The sequence below is a fragment of the Saimiri boliviensis genome, chromosome 12 (genome assembly GCF_048565385.1).
Source record: "Saimiri boliviensis isolate mSaiBol1 chromosome 12, mSaiBol1.pri, whole genome shotgun sequence".
Taxonomy (NCBI): Eukaryota; Metazoa; Chordata; class Mammalia; order Primates; family Cebidae; genus Saimiri; species Saimiri boliviensis.
This window is the reverse complement of record NC_133460.1, coordinates 48164528-48190083: the sequence shown is the minus strand read 5'-3', so window position 1 is coordinate 48190083 and position 25556 is coordinate 48164528. Positions and strand designations below refer to the sequence as shown.

At 42.8% G+C, this 25556-nt stretch overlaps 1 protein-coding gene and 1 pseudogene across 1 annotated transcript in view; one reads left to right on the top strand and one right to left on the bottom strand.

The window, feature by feature from the left end:
• STOX1 (storkhead box 1) overlaps positions 1–25556 on the bottom strand; it is a 55707-nt gene that overhangs the window by 3225 nt on the left and 26926 nt on the right. Inside the window, exons 2-3 of the mRNA XM_003928667.4 lie at positions 9437–9589; positions 4590–6945 (exon numbers count right to left, since the gene is read on the bottom strand). Coding sequence (XP_003928716.3) covers positions 4590–6945; positions 9437–9589 — 2509 coding nt within the window. The remainder of the gene's footprint in view (positions 1–4589; positions 6946–9436; positions 9590–25556) is intronic.
• On the top strand, positions 17072–17129 carry LOC120367459 (U7 small nuclear RNA; annotated as a pseudogene).

The window sequence follows — 25556 nt, the reverse complement described above, 5'->3', positions numbered from 1 at the left end:
ACCCACAAACATTTTTATGCAAAAACAACTCACTGCAGGTTGACTTATTAATAGTAAAAATTTGAGAATGATCTAAATGTCAAGGAAAGGAAAATAGGCTGGGCACAGTGGCTCATGCCTATAACCCTAGCACTTTGAGAGGCCAAGACGGGAGAATTGCTTGAGCCCAGGAATTTGAGACCAACCTGGAAAGCATAGTGAGACCACATTCTTACAAAATAATAAGCAGCAGCAACAGCTGGGTGTGATGGTACATGCCTGTGGTCTCAGCTACTCAGGGGGCTGATTTGAGAAGACTGCTTGAGACCAGGAGGTGAAGGCTGTAGTTAGCCCTGATTGAACCACTGTACTCTATCCTGGGCAACAGTATGAGACCCTGCCTCTTTTTTAAAAAAGAGAGAAAACAAAGGAAAATAATAATATATATATAAATAGGGGTCCACATAATGGAATGCTAAACAACCATTAAAAACAACCTTGTGCCTCACACCTATAATCCCTGCACATTGGGAGGCCAAGGTAGGTGGATCACTTGAGGCCAGGAGTTTGAGACCAGCCTGGCTAACATGGTGAAACCCCATCTCTACTAAAACACACACACACACACACACACAAATGTCTGGGCGTGCTGGCTCACGCCTGTAGTCCAGCTGCACAGGAGGCTGAAGCAAGAATAAAAAAAGAAGCTTGAGGCCAGGTGCAGTGGCTCATGCCTGTAATCCTGGCACTTTAGAGGCTAAGGTGGTGGATCACCTGAGGTCAGGAGTTTGAGACCAGCCTCGACAACATGGTGAAACCCTGTCTCTAATAAAAATGCAAAAATTAGCTGGGCATGGTGGTGTGTGCCTGTAATCCTAGCTACTCGGGCGACTAAGGCAGGAGAATCACTTGAACCTGGGAGGCAGAGATTGCAGTGAGCTGAGATCACGCCACTGCACTCTAGCCTGGGTGACAGAGGAAGACTATGTCTCAAAAAAAAAAAAAAAAGCTTGAGCTACATTTATCGATCACAGGATAGACATATATAAATTACGTGAAAAAAGAAAGCCATTGCTGTGTATGATTTGTTACTAAACATACTTTAAGCCCTGGTGCAGTGGTTCATGACTGTAATCCCAAAACTGGGAGGCCAAGGCAAGAGGATTGCTTGAGTCCAGGAGTTCGAGGCCAGCCTTAAAAACACAACAATATGTTGTCTCTAGTGGATCATGCCTTAAATCCCAGCACTTTGGGAGAATCCCTTGAGCCCAGGAGTTCAAGACTACCCAGGGTAACATTGTAAAACCTCATCTCTACCAAAAAATTAGCTGGGCATAGTATCAGGTGCTTGCAGTCCAAGCTGCTCCAGAGGCTGAGGTGGGGGAATGGCTTGAGCCCAGGAGGTCTAGGCTGCAGTGAGCTAGGATTATGTCATTGCACTCCAGCCTAGGTGACAGAGTGCAACACTGTCTCAAAGAAAAAAACCAAGAGCTTACAAATGCATAGAAAAAAGTATAGGGCCAGCCAGGCTCAGTGGCTCACACCTATAATCCCAGCCTTTGGGGGGCCGGTGAGGATGGATCACTTAAGCCCAGGAGTTTGAGACCAACCAGCTGAGCAACATGATGAAACCCCATCTCTTAAAAAAAAAAAAAATTAGTTGGGCATGGTGGCATGTGCCTGTAGTCCCAGGCACTCAGGAGACTGAGGTAGGAGGATCACTTGAGCCCAGGGAGGTTGAAGCTGCAGTGAGCTGTGATTGTACCACTGCACTCCAGCCTGGGCAACAGAGTGAATCACTGTCTCAGAGCAAAAACAAAACAAAACAAAAAACTAGCAAAAACATGCACCAAATTTTTAGAATGACCTTTGAGAAACTATTTAATAACATAAAGAAAATGTTCATGATAGACTATTAATTTTAAAAAGCAACATGCAAAATAGTAACTCAGTATGAGCCCAGTAGACAAAATCTATAGATCTAAACATTCAGACTGAAGTGTTATAGAGAAATACACCAAATATAAAATGATTCTTAAAAAATATCTAGATGTGGCCGGGCGCGGTGGCTCAAGCCTGTAATCCCAGCACTTTGGGAGGCCGAGGCGGGTGGATCACAAGGTCGAGAGATCGAGACCATCCTGGTCAACATGGTGAAACCCCGTCTCTACTAAAAATACAAAAAATTAGCTGGGCGTGGTGGCGCGTGCCTGTAATCCCAGCTACTCAGGAGGCTGAGGCAGGAGAATTGCCTGAGCCCAGGAGGCGGAGGTTGCGGTGAGCCGAGATCGCGCCATTGCACTCCAGCCTGGGTAACAAGAGCGAAACTCCGTCTCAAAAAAAAAAAAAAAAAAAAAAAAAAAAAATATATATATATATATATATATATATATATATATATGGATGTTAGGCTAGGTGTGGTGGCTCACACCTGTAATCCCAACACTTTAGGAGGGTGAGTGGGCAGATCACCAGAGGTCAGGAGTTTGAGACCAGCCTGGCCAACATGGTGAAACCCCATCTCTACTGAAAACACAAAAATTAGCCAGGTATGGTGGCAGGTGCCTGTAATCCCAGCTACTTGGGAGGCTGAGGCAGGAGAATTGCTTGAATCCAGGAGGTGGAGGTTGCAGTGAGCCGAGGCCACACCATTGCACTCCAGCCTGGGCAACAAGAGTGAAATTCTGTCTCAAAAAAAAAAAAAAAGTATACATACACACACACACACACACACACACACACACACACACACACACAGATGTCAGAATAAGTATAGGTGTTTTTAAAAATATTTTTCACCCAGAAAGATTGTTAGCTATTTTATAAGAAAAAAAATGCTTTTCAGTCCTTTTTTTTTTTTTTTTGAGACGGAGTTTCACTCTTGTTACCCAGGCTGGAGTGCAATGGTGCGATCTCGGCTCACTGCAACCTCCGCCTCCTGGGTTCAGGCAATTCTCCTGCCTCAGCCTCCTGAGTAGCTGGGATTACAGGCACGTGCCACCATGCCCAGCTAATTTTTTGTATTTTTAGTAGAGACGGGGTTTCACCATGTTGACCAGGATGGTCTCGATCTCTTGACCTCGTGATCCACCCACCTCGGCCTCCCAAAGTGCTGGGATTACAGGCTTGAGCCACCGCGCCCGGCCGAAAAATACTTTTCAGTACTTCTTAAGTGTTCATGGCTATACTACTTTCATAATCCAAAGTGTGTTTAAACAAATTGGCATGGAAAATATTAGTGGAGGCCGGGCATGGTAGCTCATGCCTGTAATCTTGGGAAGTTGATGTGGGTGGATCACTTGAAGTCACGAGTTCAAGAACAGCCTGGCCAACATGGAAAAATCCCATATCTACTAAAAAATACAAAAATTAGCTGGGCATGGCGGTGCATGCCTGTGATCCCAGCTACTCGGGAGGCTGAGGTGGGAGAAGTGCTTGAACCCAGGAGGCAGAGGTTGCAGTAAGCAGAGATCATGCCACTGCACTCTAGCCTGGGCAACAGAGCAAAACTCCGTCTCAAAAGAAAAAAGAAAGGAAAATACAGTGCAGATCGTGCCACTGCACTCCAGCCTGGGCAACAGAACAAAACTGTCTCAAAAAAAGAAAAAAAAGAAAAGATGAGTGGATAGTAGCCACATCCCTTTCTCTTGCAGAGCCAAGAATATAAGAGAAAACTTCCAAACCTTAGTTCAGAAAGTGCTTGGTTTATATAAATAAATTTCTTTCTTTTTTTTTTTTTTGAGATGGAGTTTCGCTCTTGTTGCCCAGGCTGGAGTGCAATGGCGCGACCTCGGCTCACCGCAACCTCCGCCTCCTGGGTTCAGGCAATTCTCCTGCCTCAGCCTCCTGAGTAGCTGGGATTACAGGCACACGCCACCATGCCCAGCTAATTTTTAGTATTTTTTTTAGTAGAGACGGGGTTTCACCATGTTGACCAGGTTGGTCTCGATCTCTTGACCTTATGATCCACCCGCCTCGGCCTCCCAAAGTGCTGGGATTACAGGCTTGAGCCACCGCGCCCGGCCATAAATTTATTTCTATTTTTTGAAATAACTGAAGATTTTTGCCAGGCGTGGTGGCTCATGCCTGTAATCCCGGCACTATGAAAGGCCAAGGAGGATGGATCATGAGGCCAGAAGTTCGAGACCAGCCTGACCAACATGGTGAAACCCTGTCTCTACTAAAAATACAAAAATTAGCTGGGTGTAGTGGCACGTGCCTGTAATCCCAGCTATTCAGTAGGCTGAGGCAGGAGAATTACTTAAACCCAGGAGGTGGAGATTGCAGTGAGCTGAGATCGTGCCACTGTACTCCAGCCTCGGTGGCAGAGTTCAACTCCATCTCAAAAAAAGAAAAAAATAATTGAAGATTTATGAATAGTGGGACAGTCAAATTTCATTCACATTAAAAATAAACCATATCTTACTATATAAGAGATTTCATTGTAACTTTATACAATTTATTCAGTAAAGATATAAAAGCTGGGAGAATTGTTATCATTATAAAAGTGTGATATTCAGCAGTCTCTGACTAGGTAACTCAATATGCCCTTGATTTTCATAATTCCTGTAGGACAGTGGCTAATCAGACACGTGTGTGTGTGTACTCACCGTGGAGAATCTATTCCACTGTCTCCTGCCATGCTGTGATTTTCTGTCCCTTCCAAGTGATTGTGTTCATGTTGGCTATCCTGAGCCAACACTGGCATATATGAAGTGTTGAAAAGTTGGAACTTTTGTGGGAAATGTTTTCTCATTTCCTGATTCTGAGGACTCTGACTCCAGCTAGCTGGCTTCTTTTCTGTGTCACCAATAGAGTCTTGTGTGACTTCAGCTTCAGAACTGGCTTTTCTTGTGCTATAGTAATCAAAGATTCTTTCATCAGCAGGTGCTGAGGCCTGTACACATTTAGCAACACTGGATTCTTCGTTGTAGTTAAAACCAAACTGGGCCCCTGAATTTAGGCCACAACTTTCAGCAGAGAAGTTAGGTTTTTGGCTTTCATCTGTGGTAGCGTGCAGCCCAGTGAGTTTGTAGCATTCGTTTCTTTTAAGCAGCTGAGGCTCTACCCCCTCCATTGTGCTGTTGTACTCGGTCAGAGATCTCTCAGTCACTTTTTGTTTTCCTAAATTTCCCTGGCTTCCACCTGTGAAGGAATACTGAATGTGGCCAGGCAGCATTTGACATAAGTCATCATTCTCAGAAATGTCATCCTCCTCTAGATATAATGAACTACAGGCACCATCGTCATCTTCCACTTCATTCTGATACACGGCCTGGTCATCATCAGACAGCCCTTCATTTTCTAGGCTCATAGTCTCTGCATCCTGGACAAATCCTTTTCTCAATAATTCTTCTGAGTCTCTGTCATTTCTCTCAGGTTGTCTTAAAGGGTTCATGCCAACTGGGTAATCCAAAAGGCCAAGATTTTGAAACTGGTGTATGGTGTTATCCACTAATCTACAAGCAGAGGGTGTTCGGTCTGAGGAGGAGGCACCTCGTGATGGCCCACTATGCAGAGTCTCTTTGGTTTCCCCTAACTTGTCAAAGTGGGAATGACTTTCCCTCAAGACTTCAGGATTTACCTCATTTTCTCCACTATACCCATCATATCTCAACATGTTATCTGTAAAGGGACAGCATTTACCATCATTTTGCAAGACGATATGTTGAGGGTGATCTAAGAGGTGACCTCTGAAGTCATGATTGATGGGTTTGACAGTAGGGTCATTTATGTAAATGGATTCTGCTTCCAGTTTATCATTAGGCTGTTCAGCATATGGCTGTTTGGCTTTACCATCAAAGATTCCTGAGGAATCCAAGGACCTAGGCCTTTGGAAAGACTTTTCCTTTGGTCCAGTCTGGCTGGGTTTCAGATCACTGGTCTTCTGAATTTTGTACCCTTTGCATATTGTGCTTCCTCGGTGAGACAAACCCTGAAAAGGATTACTGATTTGCTTTTTGTAAATCAAATGGGAACCTAGCACTGTTGTAATTTCACTAAGTGGTTTCTGACCTACCATTTCATCTGGGCTTTTAATTCTGGGGGCGGGCTGTGTAGCAGGGAGCTTGTGGTGTTTCTCCAGTCTAATGCTTCCTGGCTGAAGTTCACTTCCCTGATTCCTGGCTTTGTGTCTATCCCTACGAGAATGGCCCCGCCCTTGAGTTTTTACAGACAGACTCTGCCTTTTCTTAACTCTCTCTTTTGAAGGATATTTATGCCCAATTGTCAGCACATCAGTGGAAGTGCCCTGGCTATTATATTTTTTCTGTAATTCGTCTTTTTGCATTAAGACAGTGTGTTTGATTAAATTGTCAACGGTCAAAATGGGGTTAATTCGTTTGATTATCTCATGTTCAACATCTCGAGGTATATTGTCCAAGTCATCTTCATCTCGGACAGGCCATTCTTCGGGTGGGAACTGAGCAGAGAAACTTCTGTGTTCTGTTTTGGGCTTCTCCTTTCTAGATATGCTGCGCCATAAGAGACTAAAACCAAACTTCTTGCCTTTTTCTTTATCTCTTGTGCATGGTAAAGGTTTGGTGCTCTCACACATGTGGTGCTCCTCAGACACTGAAACTGCCCCATTCTGTACCCAAGGTACGGATTCCCCAAGACCTCTGTGACTGTTCCTAGTCACTTCTGCAGCAAGTGGTGGTTCCTGAACGTCCTGAGTGTGCACGTCCTGAAAACACTGGCAAGACTGACAGTGGGATATGGGGGCAGCATTCTCTTGGGTTGACTCTGCACAGCTCTCCATGCTCACCAGATATGTCATGGAAGCTGGCATCGGGTGACTTTCACCTGATGGCAGGAATTTCTTATTTTCCTGGGTGGTTGTATTTGTAATGAAGTAAGTCTGAGGAGTAACTATGAAGTATCCTTCTCCAGTGTGATAAATCTTCCTTTCTTTAATCAGCATTCCCAGAGTGGTATAGAGAATATCTTGAGATGGAATTGCAATACCTAAAACAGACAAGCATTTTACACTGATAGATTCTGAATATTAAAAATTTTAATGAGTGAAATCAGTAACTCTGAAATGACTACACATTGGCTTGATAAACGCAGAGCTGATTGTAAAATGATTAATATATGTGATTAAAATGCCAGGGCTGGGCTTGAGAGCTCATGCCTGTAATCCCAGAGCTTTGGGAAACTAAGGCAGGAGGATCACTTGAGCTCTGAGTTCAAGACCAGGTTGGGCAACATCGCAAGACTTGGTCTCTACAAAACATTTTTTAAATATTAGCCAGGTATGGGAGGATCATTTGAGCCCAGGAGTTCAAGGATGCAGTGAGCTATGATCATGCCACTGCACTTCAGCCTGGGCAACAGACCAAGACCCTGTTTCAAAAAAAAAAAAAAAAGAAAAGAAAGGTAAAGAAGTATAAATAATATTTATAACTTAAATAATAGGAATAGGCTGGGCACGGTGGCTCATGCCTGTAATCCCAGCACGTTGGGAGACCAAGGCAGGCAGATCACTTGAGCTCAGGAATTCAAGATCAGGCTGGGTAACATGGTGAAATCACGCCTCTACTGGAAGTACAAAAATTAGCAAGGCATGGTGGCGGGTGCCTGTAATCTGAGATGCTCTGGAGGCTGAAGTGAGAGGATCGCTTGAGCCCCAGAGGCAGAAGTTACAATGAGTCATAATCGCACCACTGCACTCCAACCTGGGCAACAGAGTGAGACCCTGTTTCAAAAATAAAAATAAAAATAACAGGAAAATAATTTGGTCCACACAAAGGCATATGTGTAGATTAATGAGTAAATTTAAAAAATCTGATTTCACTCAAATACAAACCCATTACAAATTTAAACTGAGGAAAGAATTCTTTTATTTTTACTTATATTTTTTAGAGATGAGGTGTCCCTATGTTGCTTAGGCTAACCTTGAACTCCTGGCCTTATGTGATGCTCTAGCCTCAGCCTACCAAGTAGCTGGGACTAGAGGTGTGGGCCACCCCACTAGGCTGTGGAAGGCATTCTTGATGAAAAAACGGGAGTTTTTAAAAACCACAGTCTCACAGCTTAAATATTTACAAGAGAAAATGAAAACTAGTCTGGTTCTTGGATGAGGGCAAACTACCTAGCATCAGGATATGGTATTAACAGTTCTTCAAAGCAAAAGGTAACAAAATGCAATGGCTCAAGCCTGTAATCCCAGCACTTTGGGAGGCCGAGGCGGGTGGATCACGGGGTCAAGAGATCGAGACCATCCTGGTCAACATGGTGAAACTCCGTCTCTACTAAAAATACAAAAAATTAGCTGGGCATGGTGGTGCGTGCCTGTAGTCCCAGCTACTCAGGAGGCTGAGGCAGGAGAATTGCCTGAACCCAGGAGGCGGAGGTTGCGGTGAGCTGAGATCGCGCCATTGCACTCCAGCCTGGGTAACAAGAGCGAAACTCCATCTCAAAAAAAGAAAAAAAAAAAAAAAAGAATAAAATATCTAAGTTTGCTGAAGCCAGATGCCATTCTTTGTTGTTGTTGTTTGAGACGAAGTCTCACTCTGTCACCAGGCTGGAGTGCAATGGCGCAATCTCAGCTCACTGCAATATCCGCCTCCTGGGTACAAGCAATTCTCTTGCCTCAGCCTCCTGAGTAGCTGGGACTATTGGTGCCCACCACCACGCCCGGCTAACTTTTGTATTTTTAGTAGAGATGGGGTTTTACCAAGTGGGCTAGGATAGTCTTGATCTCCTGACCTTGTGATCCACCCGCCTTGGTCTCCCAAAGTGCTGGGATTACATGGGTAAGCCATTGTACCTGGCTTAGATGCCATTCTTGAAAAGGAAGAAAATAAATAAAATAACAAGTGGTGTGTGCCTGTGGTCCCAGGTACTCAGGAGGCTAAGGCAGGAGGATTGCTTCAACATACGAGTTTGAGGCTGCAGCAATCTAAGAAGGTACCTCTGCACTCTAACCTGGGCAACAGAATGAGGCCTTGTCTCAAAATAGATAAATAAGTAAAAGAATGAGACATGTCAATATATGTTAGCATAGAAAGATCTCCAAGATACGTTTTTAAGTTAATAAGGGAACATGTTGAGGGAATGTATAGAATGATCCAATTTATGTTATATAAAATTTGTTATATTATCATATATAAGAAATGATAATAGCAGTTGTTATCTCTGGGAAATGAGAATGGAAAAATGGAAGGTGGGGGGAAATAAACTTTTTTTTCTCATTTTGCACTCCTTTTCACAGAGTGTGATTTAAATTATTTATTGCCATAAGCATTTATTTTTGGAAAAGGTTATCTGCAAAGTAAAAGAAATACCCTTATCAAATTTGTTGATGCAGGACTTCTTCTGGCAGGGTTCTGATATAAAGTTCTACAGAAGGGGAAAAAAAGGATATCACCCAGTTTACTTATGCGTTTAAGACTAATTATAGAAACCAAACACATGCAGTGAAGTACAAATGGAGAAAAACTTATTACTCTACCTGGGTAATGTTTCATCAAATGCTCCAAAAGTGATTCCTGTGTTACTACAATCTGAGCTGTATTCATATCAGATATAGCACAGCAAAGAACTTCACCCAAAGGTACAAACTGAGATTGAGTTATTGGATTCATTTGCACTGGAAAGACATCACCTAAATTGGAGATTTAAAAAAAGGGGGGGTGATAAATTTGATATAGTATAAAATGTTTGGAATTAGTGAAACAAGAATTAAAAACAGGTGGAATTGCAATTCTTTCATCAGTCTTTACTCAGAATCTGTTAACATGACATGTACAACGATAGAAACTATGAAAGAAAAAGATTTACCTTATGGTCTCTACTTTTAAGAAATGTGTTTTAACTGTCTCTACAAGAGATGGCAAGATTCCATCAGAAAGGCTCAAAGTATTATCAGAGTTCAGAACGACACACAAGGCTTACATACTAGTAGTTTACCATCTTTCAAAATATTTTTCCATATTACCTATCTTGTGAAAGGCAGACATGGGATTATGATTTCTTTACTTAAAATATATAAAGTTATAGAAAGCTCAAGTAATTGTCCCAAGTCTAAAAGCAAGTAAAGTGACAAACAGGTCTTCTGACTCCTGATTCAGTATTTTCACCATTCTACACTTTCCTCATTGGGATGAACGGGAAGATTTGAAGAAAGGCAGAAGTGTTTTCCAATTAGTAAGAAGACATGAACCTAAACCATGGAAAGCACATGTAAGAGTATGGCTAGAGTTATTCTGGTTCAATAGAATTTAAGGCTTACACAGGACCAAAGTGGAACACAGCCTGGAAATGTAAGCTAGATTATATCTTTCCTCTTAACCAGTATATTAAATGTTTTTCCTAAACTGTTATTAGTCAGGTCGAGTATTGGATTCTGCTGGACATTCATGGGAACCCTTCAATCAACTGGAAATGAAAGACTAAGACTCAGGAAGGAGATTTAGGAATCAACTAATAGAGATGAGATCTGAAGTTAAAGAGTGGAATACAGCCGGGCGCGGTGGCTCAAGCCAGCCGGGCGCGGTGGCTCAAGCCTGTAATCCCAGCACTTTGGGAGGCTGAGGCGGGTGGATCACAAGGTCAGGAGATCGAGACCATCCTGGTCAACACGGTGAAACCCCGTCTCTACTTAAAATACAAAAAATTAGCTGGGCATGGTGGCGCGTGCCTGTAATCTCAGCTACTCAGGAGGTTGAGGCAGGAGAATTGCCTGAACCCAGGAGGCGGAGGTTGCGGTGAGCCGAGATCGTGCCATTGCACTCCAGCCTGGGTAACAAGAGCGAAATTCCGTCTTAAAAAAAAAAAAAAAAAAAGAGTGGAATAAATTCTTTAATAGGAGAATAAAGAAAAGCACCAAGAAACACCTAACTAAAACCAATCTATATTTAAGACATAGTAGGTGCTGGGGGTGGTAGCTCAGGCCTGTAATCCCAGTACTTTGGGAGACTGAGGCAGGAGGATCACCTGAGGTCGGGAGTTTGAGACCACTCTGGCCAACATGGTGAAACTCCATCTCTACTAAAAAACACAAAAATTAGCCAGGAGTGGTGGCAGGCGCCTGTAATCCCAGCTACTCAGGAGGCTGAGGCAGGAGAATTGCTTAAATACAGGAGGTGGGGCTGGGAGTGGTGGCTCATGTCTGTAATCCCAGCACTTTGTGAGGCCAAGGCAGGTGGATCACGAGGTCAGGAGTCAAGATCAGCCTGGCCAAGATGGTGAAACCCTGTCTCTACTAAAAAATACAAAAATTAGCTGGGTGGGTGGCGGATGCCTGTAATCCCAGCTACACGGAAGGCTGAGTGAGAAGAATCACTTGAACCCAGGAGGCGGAGGTTGCAGTGAGCTGAGATTGCGTCACTGGACTCTAGCCTGGGTGACAGAGCAAGACTCCGTCTCAGAAAAAAAAATCCAGGAGGTGGAGGTTGCAGTGAGCTGAGATGGCGCCACTGCACTCCAGCCTGGGTGACAAAGCAAGACTCTGCCTCAAAAAAAAAAAAAAAAAAAGAGAGAGAGACACAGTAGGAATAACAAAAAAGAGAAGGCACATAACAAGAGTATGAGAAAAAAGAACTTCATGACATCCAATTTTGGGGTAGAAAATAGAAAAAAATTTAAAAAGTAAAAAAATAAATTTTAAAAAAGAGACTTCAAAATAAATAATGGTCAACAGTGTCAAATGCTTAGATAGAAATCTAAAGGGTAGAGGAAGGAGAAAAGCCATTGGATTTCTTGATTGGAAGGTGCCACTGGTAACTTTTAAGAAAACAATTTCCAGCCGGGCGTGGTGGCTCAAGCCTGTAATCCCAGCACTTTGGGAGGCCGAGACGGGTAGATCACGAGGTCAATAGATTGAGACCATCCTGGTCAACATGGTGAAACCCCGTCTCTACTAAAAATACAAAAAATTAGCTGGGCATGGTGGCACGTGCCTGTAATCCGAGCTACTCAGGAGGCTGAGGCAGGAGAATTGCCTGAACCCAGGAGGCGGAGGTTGCGGTGAGCCGAGATCGCGCCATTGCACCCCAGCCTGGGTAACAAGAGTGAAACTTCGTCTCAAAAAAAAAAAAAAGAAAGAAAGAAAAGAAAACAATTTCATCCTGGGCATGGTGGCTCACGCCTGTAATCCCAAAACTTTGGGGAGATCACTTGAGGCCAGGAATTAGAGAGTGGCCTAAGCAACATAGTGAGATCCCATCTCTGCAAAGACAAACATTAAAAAAATTAGCCAGGGTGGTGACATGCCTATTCTAGCTGCTAGGGGGCCAAGGTGGGAGGATTACTTGAGCCCAGGAGTTAGATGCTGAAAAGAGCTATAACTGCACCATTGCACTCCAGCCTCTGTGAGAGTGAGACCCTGTCTCAAAAACAAAAAAAAAAAAAGAAAAAGAAAACTATTTCAGTAGAAAAGAAGACAGAAATTAAAAGTTCCAACTGAAGAAAAGGAAATTTGTGAGAAAAATGTAAAGTTAATGGGTCCTTGTAGAGCAGCGTTTCTTAACTTTGGCACTTTGACATTTGGGGCAAGATAAATAGATAGATAGATAGATAGATAGATAGATAGATAGATAGATAGATATAGATATAGATATAGATATGATGACCAATGGTCCCAGTATGGCCAGGACTGAGGTGTTTCCTGGAACACAGGATATTCAGTGCTAAAAGCCTATAGCCAGGAAAGTTACCAGCAAACTGGGATAGGTAGCCACCCTAGCCAGATAATTTTGTGGTGGGAGGCTGTCCTGTGCATTGTAGGATATTTAATAGCATTATGGCCCCTACCCACTAGATGCCAGTAGCATTTCCCACAGTTGCAGCACCCAAAAAATGTCTCCAGATACTGCTAAATGTCCCCTCAATGGCAAAGTCATCCCGGTTGGAAACCACTGCTCTAGACCATTTGTATGCAAAATCTGATGGTGAATAAGGAGAAATAGATCATAAACCAGAAAGGAGTAGGATCAAGTGAATATGACTGGATGTGTGTGCATGTTGTGGTTTTCTCAGAATAAGATCTGGTCCCTTTGGATGCAAATGGGAAGGGCTTAGTGGAGATGATGGACATGATTCTGGGAGAGGGGAGATCAGTAAGAGAAGATCCCAGAGAAAGGGAAAGGGAAACTGTATCAAGGGCACAGGTAGAGAGGCTAGCTTACAAATGAGGAAGATGCTACTTCATCTGAGACGAGAAAATAATGGAGGGCGGCAGAAGACCAGAAATATGTTGAGGCAGAGAAGGAAAAAAATATACAGCACAGCAAAGTCATCTGACTTCTGTCAAGTTAGGAAGAAAATAGGAATGGAAGGAGGAAAAAATGGGAATAAGAGGATGGCAGGTGGAAAGGGGGTTTGAGGAGCTACTCTCAAAGTACTAGGAAAAAAAAATTAGAAGATTGTGAAGGAGCCCTGAGTCTCCAGTGATTTATGCATAGGTTTTGGCAGAGGGGTGGCATTTTGTAATGGAAAAGGGTCAGAGCTGGGGGAGGCCAGCCCATGCCTCTAAAACTTTAATGTACATATGAGGATCACCTGGAGATCTTGCTAATGTGCAGATTCTGATTTAGAGGCCCTGATTCTGCACTTCTAACAACCACCTGGGATTTTCATACTGCAGCTCTGAGTACTAATCTTTGGATTGGTAGAAAGTTAGGGTGTTAATGACAGCAATCTTAAAGTAGCTAACCATGTAACAAACATGGTCCTGGGGCTGAATGGGGAGTCAAGTGTAGCCAGAAGGAAGCTAAAGAATTAAGGAAACTTGATTATGCCCTTCAGTTAAACTCTCTGTTGAGGGAGGAAAGAAGGGAATGGACTGGCCAGGTATGAAGTGTTGAAGCCCAGAGCTGGTAAGTGGCCAATATTGTATTCTTTTTTTTTTTTTTTTTTTTTTTTTTTGAGACGGAGTTTCGCTCTTGTTACCCAGGCTGGAGTGCAATGGCGCGATCTCGGCTCACCGCAACCTCCGCCTCCTGGGTTCAGGCAATTCTCCCGCCTCAGCCTCCTGAGTAGTTGGGATTACAGGCACGCACCACCATGCCCAGCTAATTTTTTGTATTTTTAGTAGAGACGGGGTTTCACCATGTTGACCAGGATGGTCTCAATCTCTTGACCTCGTGATCCGCCCGCCTCAGCCTCCCAAAGTGCTGGGATTACAGGCTTGAGCCACCGCGCCCGGTGCCAATATTGTATTCTTATTGTATCCGCATGAAGATAAAGGACTTCAATAAGGAAATCATAAGCAGTTTGCTGTTATACTTTCCATTGTTCCCTTGTTTACTTAAGCTTCTCTATCTGGCCTTGGAAGGTCACATCATAAGGTAGAATTGTTGTCTGCTTCTGCAGCCTGGGAAGGATATCCTCTAGGTGTAGCTGTGGATATCCCATTGGGTAATGGTCAGAGGCCTATACCATGCTAAAAAGCTAGGATGAATGGCTAATCCATTGCTATTTGAAAGAGTGGTGACAGATGATGCCCTGAAAATCTGTCCAAGCGGGGCATTAATTTACCTAAAACTCAAAAGCTTCCTTGAAACTCAACTTCTGAACTGAAGGTAACAAGCCTCTATCCTCACTCCCTCTTTTTCTTTCTTTCTTCCTTCCTCATCTGAGTTTTACTTTCTTCATTTTCATCCCCCCACTTTCAACCAGACAAAATGTGAAATTAAAGCACAATTTTAAATATCCTTATGCTTCTTTGGTATAACTTCATGTGTTTAGTTAAAATAAGTGGTTTTAAGCTTTTATATCTCTTTTCCCTACCTCCCTAAAAACATCTTTTCCTGTGGTCACGAATTGATTACCCATCCCTACTGCATGCTGAAACTCAGAAAGCCATACTCCATAATGAAGTCCTCAGATGCAAAAGGTTTTCTTCGGCCTTTTCCTACCCTTCTATCCTATCCAGCCTAGAAACAAGAATCCCTCTTCCCCAAGGCAGGTCATAGAAACCAGAACCTCCTTTCACCAAAGCTAGCCATAAAACCTAGAGGACTAGGGGCTTTAATTTTAAAAGAGCGGGGAAGTTTCCCTTCCTTAAAAGACAAGGGCTAGACATAGAGGGCAAAGCCTGAAGGCATTCTTCAGCCACACAATACCCATTTGAGCCTTACCTCACCTTTCCTTAAATCCAGTCACTGTGAACCTGGAGATGGAGTTGGGGAGAACAGTGAAAGAGAGAAAATCAGCATGCTGTCTGGCATCCCTGCTGTGCCGCCTGCAGATGGCTGCCCATTTCTGTGCACTGGAAAAAACAGTAGTGCTGTCTCCACTATGCCTTTGGGCTAGAACTGAAGCAGCCCATTTTCTAATTCAATCCTTAGGTTTGTTTCCTCTTTTCATAGTAAAACTAACAGTCAAAACAGATTTTCATGGGGCTGGGAGAGAGGTACATAGGGCTTCCTATACATTTGTTTGCAACCGCCTGTGAATCTGTAATGATTTCTGAAAGAGTGAAAAACTGATTTTTCAGAAAGTACTACTTTTATTTAGCAAGGAGACAGAACTTTTTTCTTACATTTTTCAAACCCCAACTTTTTAAAAGAACCTTAACACTGTTTGCCAAATCAAAAGATACTCTTAGAAAATTTATTCATAATTCCTACTATGATGTAGGGATGGAGATATATATATAATACACACACACACACACACACACACACACACACACATATATATATATATATATTTTTTTTTTTTTTTTTGAGACGGAGTTTCGCTCTTGTCACCCAGGTTGGAGTGCAATGGCTCGATCTCGGCTCACCGCAACCTCCGCCTCCTGGGTTCAGGCAGTTCTCCTGCCTCAGCCTCCTGAGTAGCTGGGATTACAGGCACGCGCCACCATGCCCAGCTAATTTTTTGTATTTTTAGTAGAGACGGGGTTTCACCATGTTGACCAGAATGGTCTTGATCTCTTGACCTCATGATCCACCCGTCTCAGCCTCCCAAAGTGCTGGGATTACAGGCTTGAGCAACCGCGCCCAGCCTAGGGATGGATATTTTAAAAGAGTAAGCAAATTACCATCAACTAGGAAGACTAGTTGCCTTCCCCCCCATACACTTAAAATTAATACAACTAAAGGTAAACTTCACTTTAGAGGACATGTTAAATTGCTGTTCGCCTCTGCTGTGGAGCTCCTCTAGACAAAACCTAGAGAAAGTTTCTCAGTACATTTCCTGCACAGTCGTTGTTAAGATACATCCTTCAGGTGCATAAATCATCGAGTTTCCTTTATGCAGGAAAGTAGAGTACACCCTGACATGGGAACATTTATGACAGACATGGGAATCACTTTTAAGCTTCAGCCATGGCCTGTTTCACTGACTTTTACACTCCTTTGCTTTTTGGAATGCATAACTCTTAGAGTTTTTCACCAAAACTTTCTCTGCAGATCCCACTTATAGATGTAACCAGATTCCACAAAAAGAAGGCCAGCCCTTTGGGTCTGTCCTCCACTATGAGGGAGTAAACTAAAGAACACTCTTCAGTCTAGGCCTGCTGTGGGTCTTTGACCCTTGAGCTTAGCCGGGCTCAAAAGGCTAAGGAGAGACTTTGAGCCAGAACGTAAACAGTTGACAATGGAGTTCTCTCTGTTTACACAGTCTTGTACTCTTTGGTGCCTCAGAAATGGAAAAAGTGTTTAGGCTGAAAGACTGGTTTCACAGAAAAACACAAACAAAGTAGCACGACAGAGGTGAGGTTATTTGTGCCTGCAAAATTTTCTGCAAAAGATTTTTGTTGTTAATTTACTGATTCCTTGCTGACGACAAAAAAATTTAGTTGCTGTATAAAATTTTTTTTGTTGGCCAGGCATGGTGGCTCACGCCTGTAATCCCAGCACTTTGGGAGGCCGAGGTGGGTGGATCAACTGAGGTCAGGAGTTCGAGACCAGCCTGACCGAAATGGAGAAATCCTATCTCTACTAAAAATACAAAATTAGCTGGGTGTGGTAGTACATGCCTGTAATCGCAGCTACTTGTGAGGCTGAGGTAGGAGAATCGCTTGAACCCAGGACACAGAAGTTACAGTGAACTGAGATGGCACCATTGTACTCCAGCCTGAGTAACAAGAACGAAACTCCATCTCAAAAAAAAAATTGTTTTATTAATTTCCAAGTTATAGTGTTACAGCTCTTTCAGAATTTGTCTAGCAAATTCTGGTAAAGACTAGAAAGCAACCTCCACCCCCCATCTCCACAAAAAAGAAAAAGAAAAAAAAAAGAGACAAAATGTTTAAAAAAAAAAAAAAATCCAAGAAATGAGGAAAGCAAAGTATGAGGAGTTTAAAAGTTATTCTTTTACAAGTCCACTTGTTTGGGGGGGAAAAAGTGCAAAGGAAATTAAAGGTAGCACGTAGATGCCCAATTCACAAAGAAAAATATTGAGCTCTTCACTGTCAAAAGCTTTTCATTCAGTAAAGCCCAGGGCAGACCCTTGTAGCAGTCAACGCTAGAATCAGCCTCCTGTGGGATGGACATGAATTCATATAACCCCAGGCAATCAGTCCCTGCTCCCTCGTGCCTAATGACAGTGGCCTAGACAGCCCCTGGCCAATAGGAGTAGGCCCCCAGGGAAGTGTGACTTGCTCCTGGAGTTGATGACAATAGCTCAACAATATTGTTCCAATGCAACCCAAGACCTCATCAAACTTCTGAGGAAAAAGAGCTGGTTTCTTTTTTCTTTTTTCAGCTACTTAGAAATACTTCACCTTTAGTTTGTTGGAAAACTTCATGGTGTGTTTTTATGTTTAAAGAACTTTTCACATACGAAAGTGTTATCCTCAGGACAGCAGTGAACCAGTGTAAGCAGGCGATTCTTTACCCTAGACGTCAGAGTGTTTTTTGGTTTTTGTTTTTTTTTAAAGAAAGAAAGAAAAAAAAGAATGAAAGAGAGAAAGAAAGAGGAAGAGAAAGAGGGAGAGAGAACGGGAGTCTTGCTTTACTGCCCAGGCTAGAATGCAGTCTAAAAATGGGTACTAGAAACCTCTTTTATGCCAATAATTGTGCTTAACAATGGAGACAGGAAGAAATAAGGGAGGAAAATAACGAACAAGCAGCCAACCAATATTTCATTTAAACCCATGAAATGCTATGCAATTACTGAGGAGTGATTTACTTCCAATTATGTAGTCACTTTTAGAGTAGGTGTGATGTGGTACTGAGAAGAATGTATGTTTTGTGGATTTGGGGTGGAGAGTTCTGTAAATTATTAAGTTTACTTGTTCCAGGTCTGAGTTCAAGTCCTGGATATCCTTGTTAATTTTCAGTCTTGTTGATCTGTCTAATATTGACAGTGTTATGTTAAAGTCTCCCACTATGATTGTGTGGGAGTCTAAGTCTCTTTATAAGTCATTAAGAACTTGCCTTATGTATCTGGGTGCTCCTGTATTGGGTGCGTATATATTTAGGATCGTTAGCTCTTCTTGTTGCATTGATCCTTTTACCATTATGTAATGTCCTTCTTTGCCTCTTTTATCTTTGTTGCTTTAAAGTCTATTTTATTAGAGGTGAGAATTACAACTCCTGCTTTTTATTTTATTTATTTATTTTTTTTTTGCTCTCCATTCGGTTGGTAAATCTTCCTCCATCCCTTTGTTTTGAGTCTTTGTGTATCCTTGCATGTGAGATGGGTCTGGATGCAGCATACCGATGGGTTTTGTCTTTTTATCCAATTTACCTGTCTGTGTCTTTTGATTGGGGCATTTAGTCTATTTAAATTTAGGATTAATATTGATATATGTGAGTTTAATACTACCATTTAATACTAGCTGGCTGTTTTGCCTATTAGTTGATGTAGATTTTTCATTATGTTGATGCTCTTTACTTTTTGGTATATTTTTGGAATGGCTATTGATACTGGATGTTCCTTTCTATGTGTAGTGCTTCTTTCAGAAGCTCTTGTAAAGCAGGCCTGATGGTGATGAAATCTCTTGAGTACTTGCTTGTTCACAAAATATTTTATTGGCTGGGCGCGGTGGCTCAAGCCTGTAATCCCAGCACTTTGGGAGGCCGAGGCGGGTGGATCACGAGGTTGAGAGATCGAGACCATCCTGGTCAACATGGTGAAACCCCGTCTCTACTAAAAATACAAAAAACTAGCTGGGCATGGTGGCGCATGCCTGTAATCCCAGCTACTCAGGAGGCTGAGGCAGGAGAATTGCCTGAGCCCAGGAGGCGGAGGTTGCGGTGAGCCAAGATCGCGCCATTGCACTCCAGCCTGGGTAACAAGAGCGAAACTCCGTCTCAAAAAAAAAAAAAAAAAAAAAAAATTTTATTTTTCCTTCACTTATGAAGCTTAGTTTGGCTGGATATGAAATTCTGGGTTGAAAAAATTCTTTTCTTTAAGGATGTTGAATATCGGCCCCCACTCTCTTCTGGCTTGTAGGGTTTCTGCTGAGAGATCTGCTGTGAGTCTGATAGGCTTCCCTTTGTGGGTAACCTTACCTTTCTCTCTGGCTGCCCTTAGCATTTTCTCCTGCATTTTAACCCTGGTGAATCTGACGATTATGTGTCTTGGGGTTGCTCTTCTTGAGGAATATCTTTGTGGTGTTCTCTGTATTACCTGGAGCTGAATATTGTCCTGCCTTGCTAGGTTGGGAAAGTTTTCCTGAATAATATACTGAAGAATATTTTCCAACTTGGATTAGTTCTCTTCGTCACATTCAGGTACACCTATCAAACGTAAATGAGGTCTTTTCACACAGTCCCATATTTCTTGGAGACTTTGCTCATTCCTTTTTACGCTTTTTTCTCTAATCTTGTCTTCTCATTTTATTTCATTAAGTTGGTCTTCAACCTCTAATATCCTTTATTCTACTTGGTCAATTCGACTGTTAAAACTTGCACATACTTCGTGAAGTTCTCATATTGTGTTTTTCAGCTTCGTTAATTCACTTATATTCCTCTCTAAATTGTCTATTCTCATTAGCATTTCATCAAACCTTTTTTCAAGGTTCTTAGTTTCTTTGCATTGGGTTAGAACATGTTCTTTTAGCTCACAGAAGTCCCACCTTCTGAAGCCTGATTCTGACAATTCATCACACACATTCTCCAACAGGCCTTGTTCCCTTGCTAAGGAGGAGCTGCGATCCCCTGAAGGAGAACAGGCATTCTGGTTTTGGATGTTTTCAGCCTTTTTGCACTGGTTTCTTCCCATCTTTGTGCATTTATCTACCTGTTGTCTTTGTAATTGCTGACTTTTAGATTGGGTCTCTGAGTGGACGTCCAGCTTGTTGGTGATGATGATATTTCTTTGTTTTCCTTAGGTGGATGCCCCTCCCCCACAGAGCTGGACCTTCCCGGGTTCAGCTGTACTAGCTGTGAAACTCTCAACCGTCAGCATTTCTAATTGTTGTTTCTTTGTGGGTGTGGGACCAGCTGAGCCCGATCACCTGGCTCCCTGCCTTGGAGTCCCCTTTTTTTCTTTTCCTAATTGAATGGTCAATTCTCTCCCAGGTGCCCCAGTCGCCCACCGAAAAGACACCAGGATCTATGCACTTTCCCGTTAGGCAACAGCACCAGCTGAAACAGCAGTGCTAAGATTCGTTGCGCTTTTCTGCCCAGGAATCTCCCAGTCTGGCTCCCCACTTCAGTCCCCCTTTCAATCAGCTGAATGGGCAACTCTGCCTTCCCGGAGCTCCAAATGCCAACTAAAAGGGCACCCAGTCCTGCATGCTCCACTCTGAGAACCGCCGTGCCGGGACGCCAGTAAAACAGCTGTGCTGGCGAAAAGAGTTGTGCTGGTGACCCATGGGGCTCCTCCGCTGGGAATCTCCTGGTCCGTGGGCAACAAAAATTCGTCTGGAAGTCTGGCGTCCACTTACTCCCTGCGCCTTCACTGGAAGCTGCAATCCTGAGCTGCTGCTAGTTGGCCATCTTGGATCTCTCTCCCTCAGAGTGTGTTTTTTCAAGAGTTCATTTCTTCATGTGAGAACACAAAGGCCATTTCCATAAGCCTTAAGGAGAAGGCCTCTAGAATACCCTATCCTGCCTGTTTTCTATCAGAAAAACAAGTGGCTCAAACAGCCACTTCCTGGCCAATTCAGTAGGTGTGAATACTCATACCCCAATGTAGAATATCAAGAGGTGCAACCACGACAAATAGAAACATGTCAAGTTTGCCTTTCCACCAGACCCAGCAGGGTAGCTGTGGTGGAACCAGTGAACCCTTCCAAGAACTGTGATACCAGAAAAATCTTCAACCAGGGGCCCTGTGGACTCCTAACATGTTCTAGTTACAGATGATCACTGGGAAGCATTAACAAAATGAACATAAGCCTAAACTTTACACTCTTGTAAGTGGGAGAGTTGGCATCAGCACACAGGCCTACCCAGTGAAGTCATTTTCCTCCAGGTTGAGCGGGCGTGAGGAGCACAGGCCAAGGGATATGGACCTTGAAGGGCCTGCGCCCTGAGAGAAGGTCTGGCACAGGGCAGCAATGCCAGGCTTCAGATAGCACATTCACTCCACATCTTGAAGGTAATTAAAAATTAGTTGAAGGTGAGATTTGGTATCATGAGCATTTTAGTGGAAACCCAGCCAGACACAAAGAAAGTCTGTGACCCTGAGTCACCAAGTGACTAAAAAATCCATTTCCTGGCCAATTCAGGAGGTGTGAATAATCACACCGTAATGAGGGTCATTACAGAATCATTACAATCCACTTGGCCCAATTCTGTGTTTGCCTTGTCCACTGAGAACACCCTTGAAGTGTTATAGAACTGAACTGGTCCGCTCGACTGGCACAGTAAATCCAGATATCTACATCAAGGGCTTTTTTATAGCTATAGAAAAGAAGGCATTTATTTGTAGGGTGCCAAGGAAGGAGGACCAGGCAGTCATTGTTTAAATCCTTACCTCCCAATGGCTTATAAGCAAGGGTTTTTAAAGGCGGGGGTAAATTTTAGGAGAGAAGTTACAGGCAAAATTATAAATTAATATATGGAGTTTACACATTATTTCAACTGAAAAAGAATTTCTTGAAGGGGATTACACAGATCATAGGTACATTTAAACATTTTCTATTTGTAATTGGTTAAGGAAGAGAAGCTTTGTTTAAAAATTTGGGGTCAGTAGCCAGGTGCGGTGGCTCAAGCCTGTAATCCCAGCACTTTGGGAGGCCGAGGCGGGTGGATCACGAGGTCAAGAGATCGAGACCATCCTGGTCAACATGGTGAAACCCCGTCTCTACTAATGGTGCAAAAAATTAGCTGAGCATGGTGGCGCGTGCCTGTAATCCCAGCTACTCCGGAGGCTGAGGCAGGAGAATTGCCTGAACCCAGGAGGCGGAGGTTGCAGTGAGCCGAGATCGCGCCATTGCACTCCAGCCTGGGTAACAAGAGCGAAACTCCGTCTCAAAAAAAAAAAAAAAAAATTATAAATTAATATATGGAGGTTACACATTATTTCAACTGAAAAAGAATTTCTTGAAGGGGATTACACAGATCATAGGTACATTTAAACATTTTCTATTTGTAATTGGTTAAGGAAGAGAAGCTTTGCTTAAAAATTTGGGGTCAGTAGCCAGGTGCGGTGGCTCAAGCCTGTAATCCCAGCACTTTGGGAGGCCAAGGCCGGTGGATCACGAGGTCAAGAGATCGAGACCATCCTGGTCAACATGGTGAAACCCTGTCTCTACTAAAAATACAAAAAATTAGCTGGGCATGGTGGCACGTGCCTGTAATCCCAGCTACTCAGGAGGCTGAGGCAGGAGAATTGCCTGAACCCAGGAGGCAGAGGTTGCGGTGAGCCGAGATCGTGCCATTGCACTCCAGACTGGGTAACAAGAGCGAAACTCCGTCTCAAAATAAAAAAAAAAAAATTGGGGGTCAGTAAAGAAAAATGTTAACTGGCTCAGGGGTATTATTCCTCCAACTCATTTGGGAAGAAATTTAGAACAAAGAACACAGGGTCAGAGTTTAGTGCTTAAATTTTTTCTCATCTGAAATTTATGTGTCAGTGACTCTGTTGGGTAAGGGTCTTCAGTGGAGGGTCCAAGTTTCTGAAAGACAACTCAGGGACATATGTTAAGAAGTTATCTTTAGTTTTAATAGGGAAACCAAACACCTCTGGATTCTAACTTTTTTTGGCTATTGTTTTAGGCTATTACTGATTTTTTAATAAGTTACCTATTTACTTTTTAGGACTAGGTACGCAAAAGGAAAAAGACAAGATGGCACCTTTTCCATGGTGGATTTAAGAAAAAAAAAGGACTAGCTGTAATTTTTCTTAAAGAAACTTGGGATTAAAAAAAAAAATTATGTTCTTGTTTGGGCACAAGCCCCTAAGAAGAGGTTCCCTGCTCTGTCTCAGAAGTAAAAGCATCCTTATCAAATCTGAGCGTGGTCGGGGACAGTGGCTTACACCTGCAACCCCAACATTTTGGCAGTCAAGGCTGAAGGACTGCTTGAGACTAGGAGTTCAAGGCTGCAGTGATCTATGATGACACCACCGTACTGAAGCCTGGGTGACAGAGCAAGACCCTGTCTCTAAAAAAGAAAAAAAAAGAAAAAGAAAACACTGTTTATTTTGGTATCTGAGCAATCCAGTAAAATCTCAGGGACAAAATTAAAGTTTTAATAAAAACTGTACCGTTAAGGGGGAAAAAATAACAATCAGGCTTATTTTACATTAATCTTATGCTTTTAAAAACCCAAAACAAATTCCAAGAGGGTCTACTCTTGGAATTTAAATTCTAACATTTTAAATCAGGGTGACTGTATCTGATTTTAAGGCCCATGAGATATTGTGCTACTAATCTGCAAGACAGAGGAAAGATTTTCTTCCAAAATTCAAAAAGCAGTCGCATCCTAACATTTTTGTGCCCTACTAAAACATGAATTTGTCATGGAATTAAATTCTAGAAAAAACTAGGCTGAGTGTGGTGGCTCACATCAGTAATCCCAGCCCTGTGGGAGGCCGAGGTGGGCAAATCACCTGAGGTCAGGAGTTTGAGGCCATCCTGGCCAACATGGTGAAACCTTGTCTCTATTAAAAATTACAAAAAATAACTAGGCATGGTGGCAGGTGCCTGTAATCCCAGCTACTTGGGAGGCTGAGGCAGGAGAATCACTTGAACCCGGGAGGTGGAGGTTGCAGTGAGCTGAGACTGTGCCACTGCACTCCAGCCTGGGCGACAAGAGCGAAACTCTGTCTCAAAAAAAAAAAAAAAAAGAAAGAAAGAAAAACCTAATCCTAGTATTACTCATTTCATATTTAGAACACAAGTTTTTCTCTACTATAACAATATTTAGTTCCTGTACAAGTGTGTTTATGGACTCAGAGTTAGGCATTCTGCCAGAAATTCATGCATTATTGACCTTCAAGTGGTTTAACAGAGCTGCTCTAACTCAGCTAATTACCCAGACACATGAAATCTGAGACCATCTTTTTGGTTGCCTGTATTGAATCACACTGTGGGAAAGGTATCCTCTATGTGCATTAGAGATGACAACAGAGCGCATATAAAACAGCCTGCAGATACACTCAAGTTTAATAAAAAAAAGGATGTTTTGTTCAAAGTAATCCAAGAAGCTTCCTTGATTTTAAACTGCTCTTTTATCCAGTACAGAATTTCTACCAAATGTTTTTAACATTAAAATTAATTCTGAACTTTAAAAAATGGAAGCATTTCATAACAACATGCCCCTCATCAGAGATAAGATGCTGAGCAAAACTCTGATGGCTTTCAACAATTAGATCTATTGTGTTACAACTTCAAATAGGTTCAGAAAATCAAATGAAATGGAAACAAAAAGAAGAAAGGTTCCAGGCCAGTAAAACCAAGCCCCTCTCCATGTTTCCCTTTTATTTTAGCAAAGTAAAATAATGCAAACACTTTCCTCCACATTTAGAAACAAAAGAGTACCAAGACAGAAGCTGGCTGCAGATCTAAGGGTAATCGGGTTATCTGCCATGGAAGCTGGAATTCTTTCTCAAGCATGGTGATGTTTATTTTTAACTCCTAGACAAAGGGCTCCCTTCTGGGAAATGCCCTCTGCTGCAAAGCTAAAGGCTTCTCTTGGAAGGATGAGCTGTTCAACAGCAGGAGTCCTTAGTAATGTCTTCTTTACTTATCACACTTCAACCTGTCAGAATTTAGTAAATTATCGGCCTCCTTTTCAAGTGATATATTCACTAATATTGACTATCAGTTGAGTCTCAGAGGGCCTGGAACAATTATAACAGATCCCACAATTTGGTTGCCAGATAGCATACTGATACACAGAGAAGACAGGTGGCCCCACCCGGGAGTGCCCTTTGAGCCTCTAGCTCCCTTCCCCCATGGCTACCACCCTCACTGCGGATAGAGATACAAGGAGCCTTGGTCAGGAATGACCGACTGAAATCAGCTAAATGACTCAAAGCAGCTGGCTTTTGAAAAATATTAAAACAAATCCGGCCGGGCGCAGTGGCTCAAGCCTGTAATCCCAGCACTTTGGGAGGCCGAGGTGGGTGGATCACGAGGTCGAAAGATCGAGACCATCCTGGTCAACATGGTGAAACCCCGTCTCTACTAAATATACAAAAAAACTAGCTGGGCATGGTGGCACGTGCCTGTAATCCCAGCTACTCAGGAGGCTGAGGCAGGAGAATTGCCTGAGCCC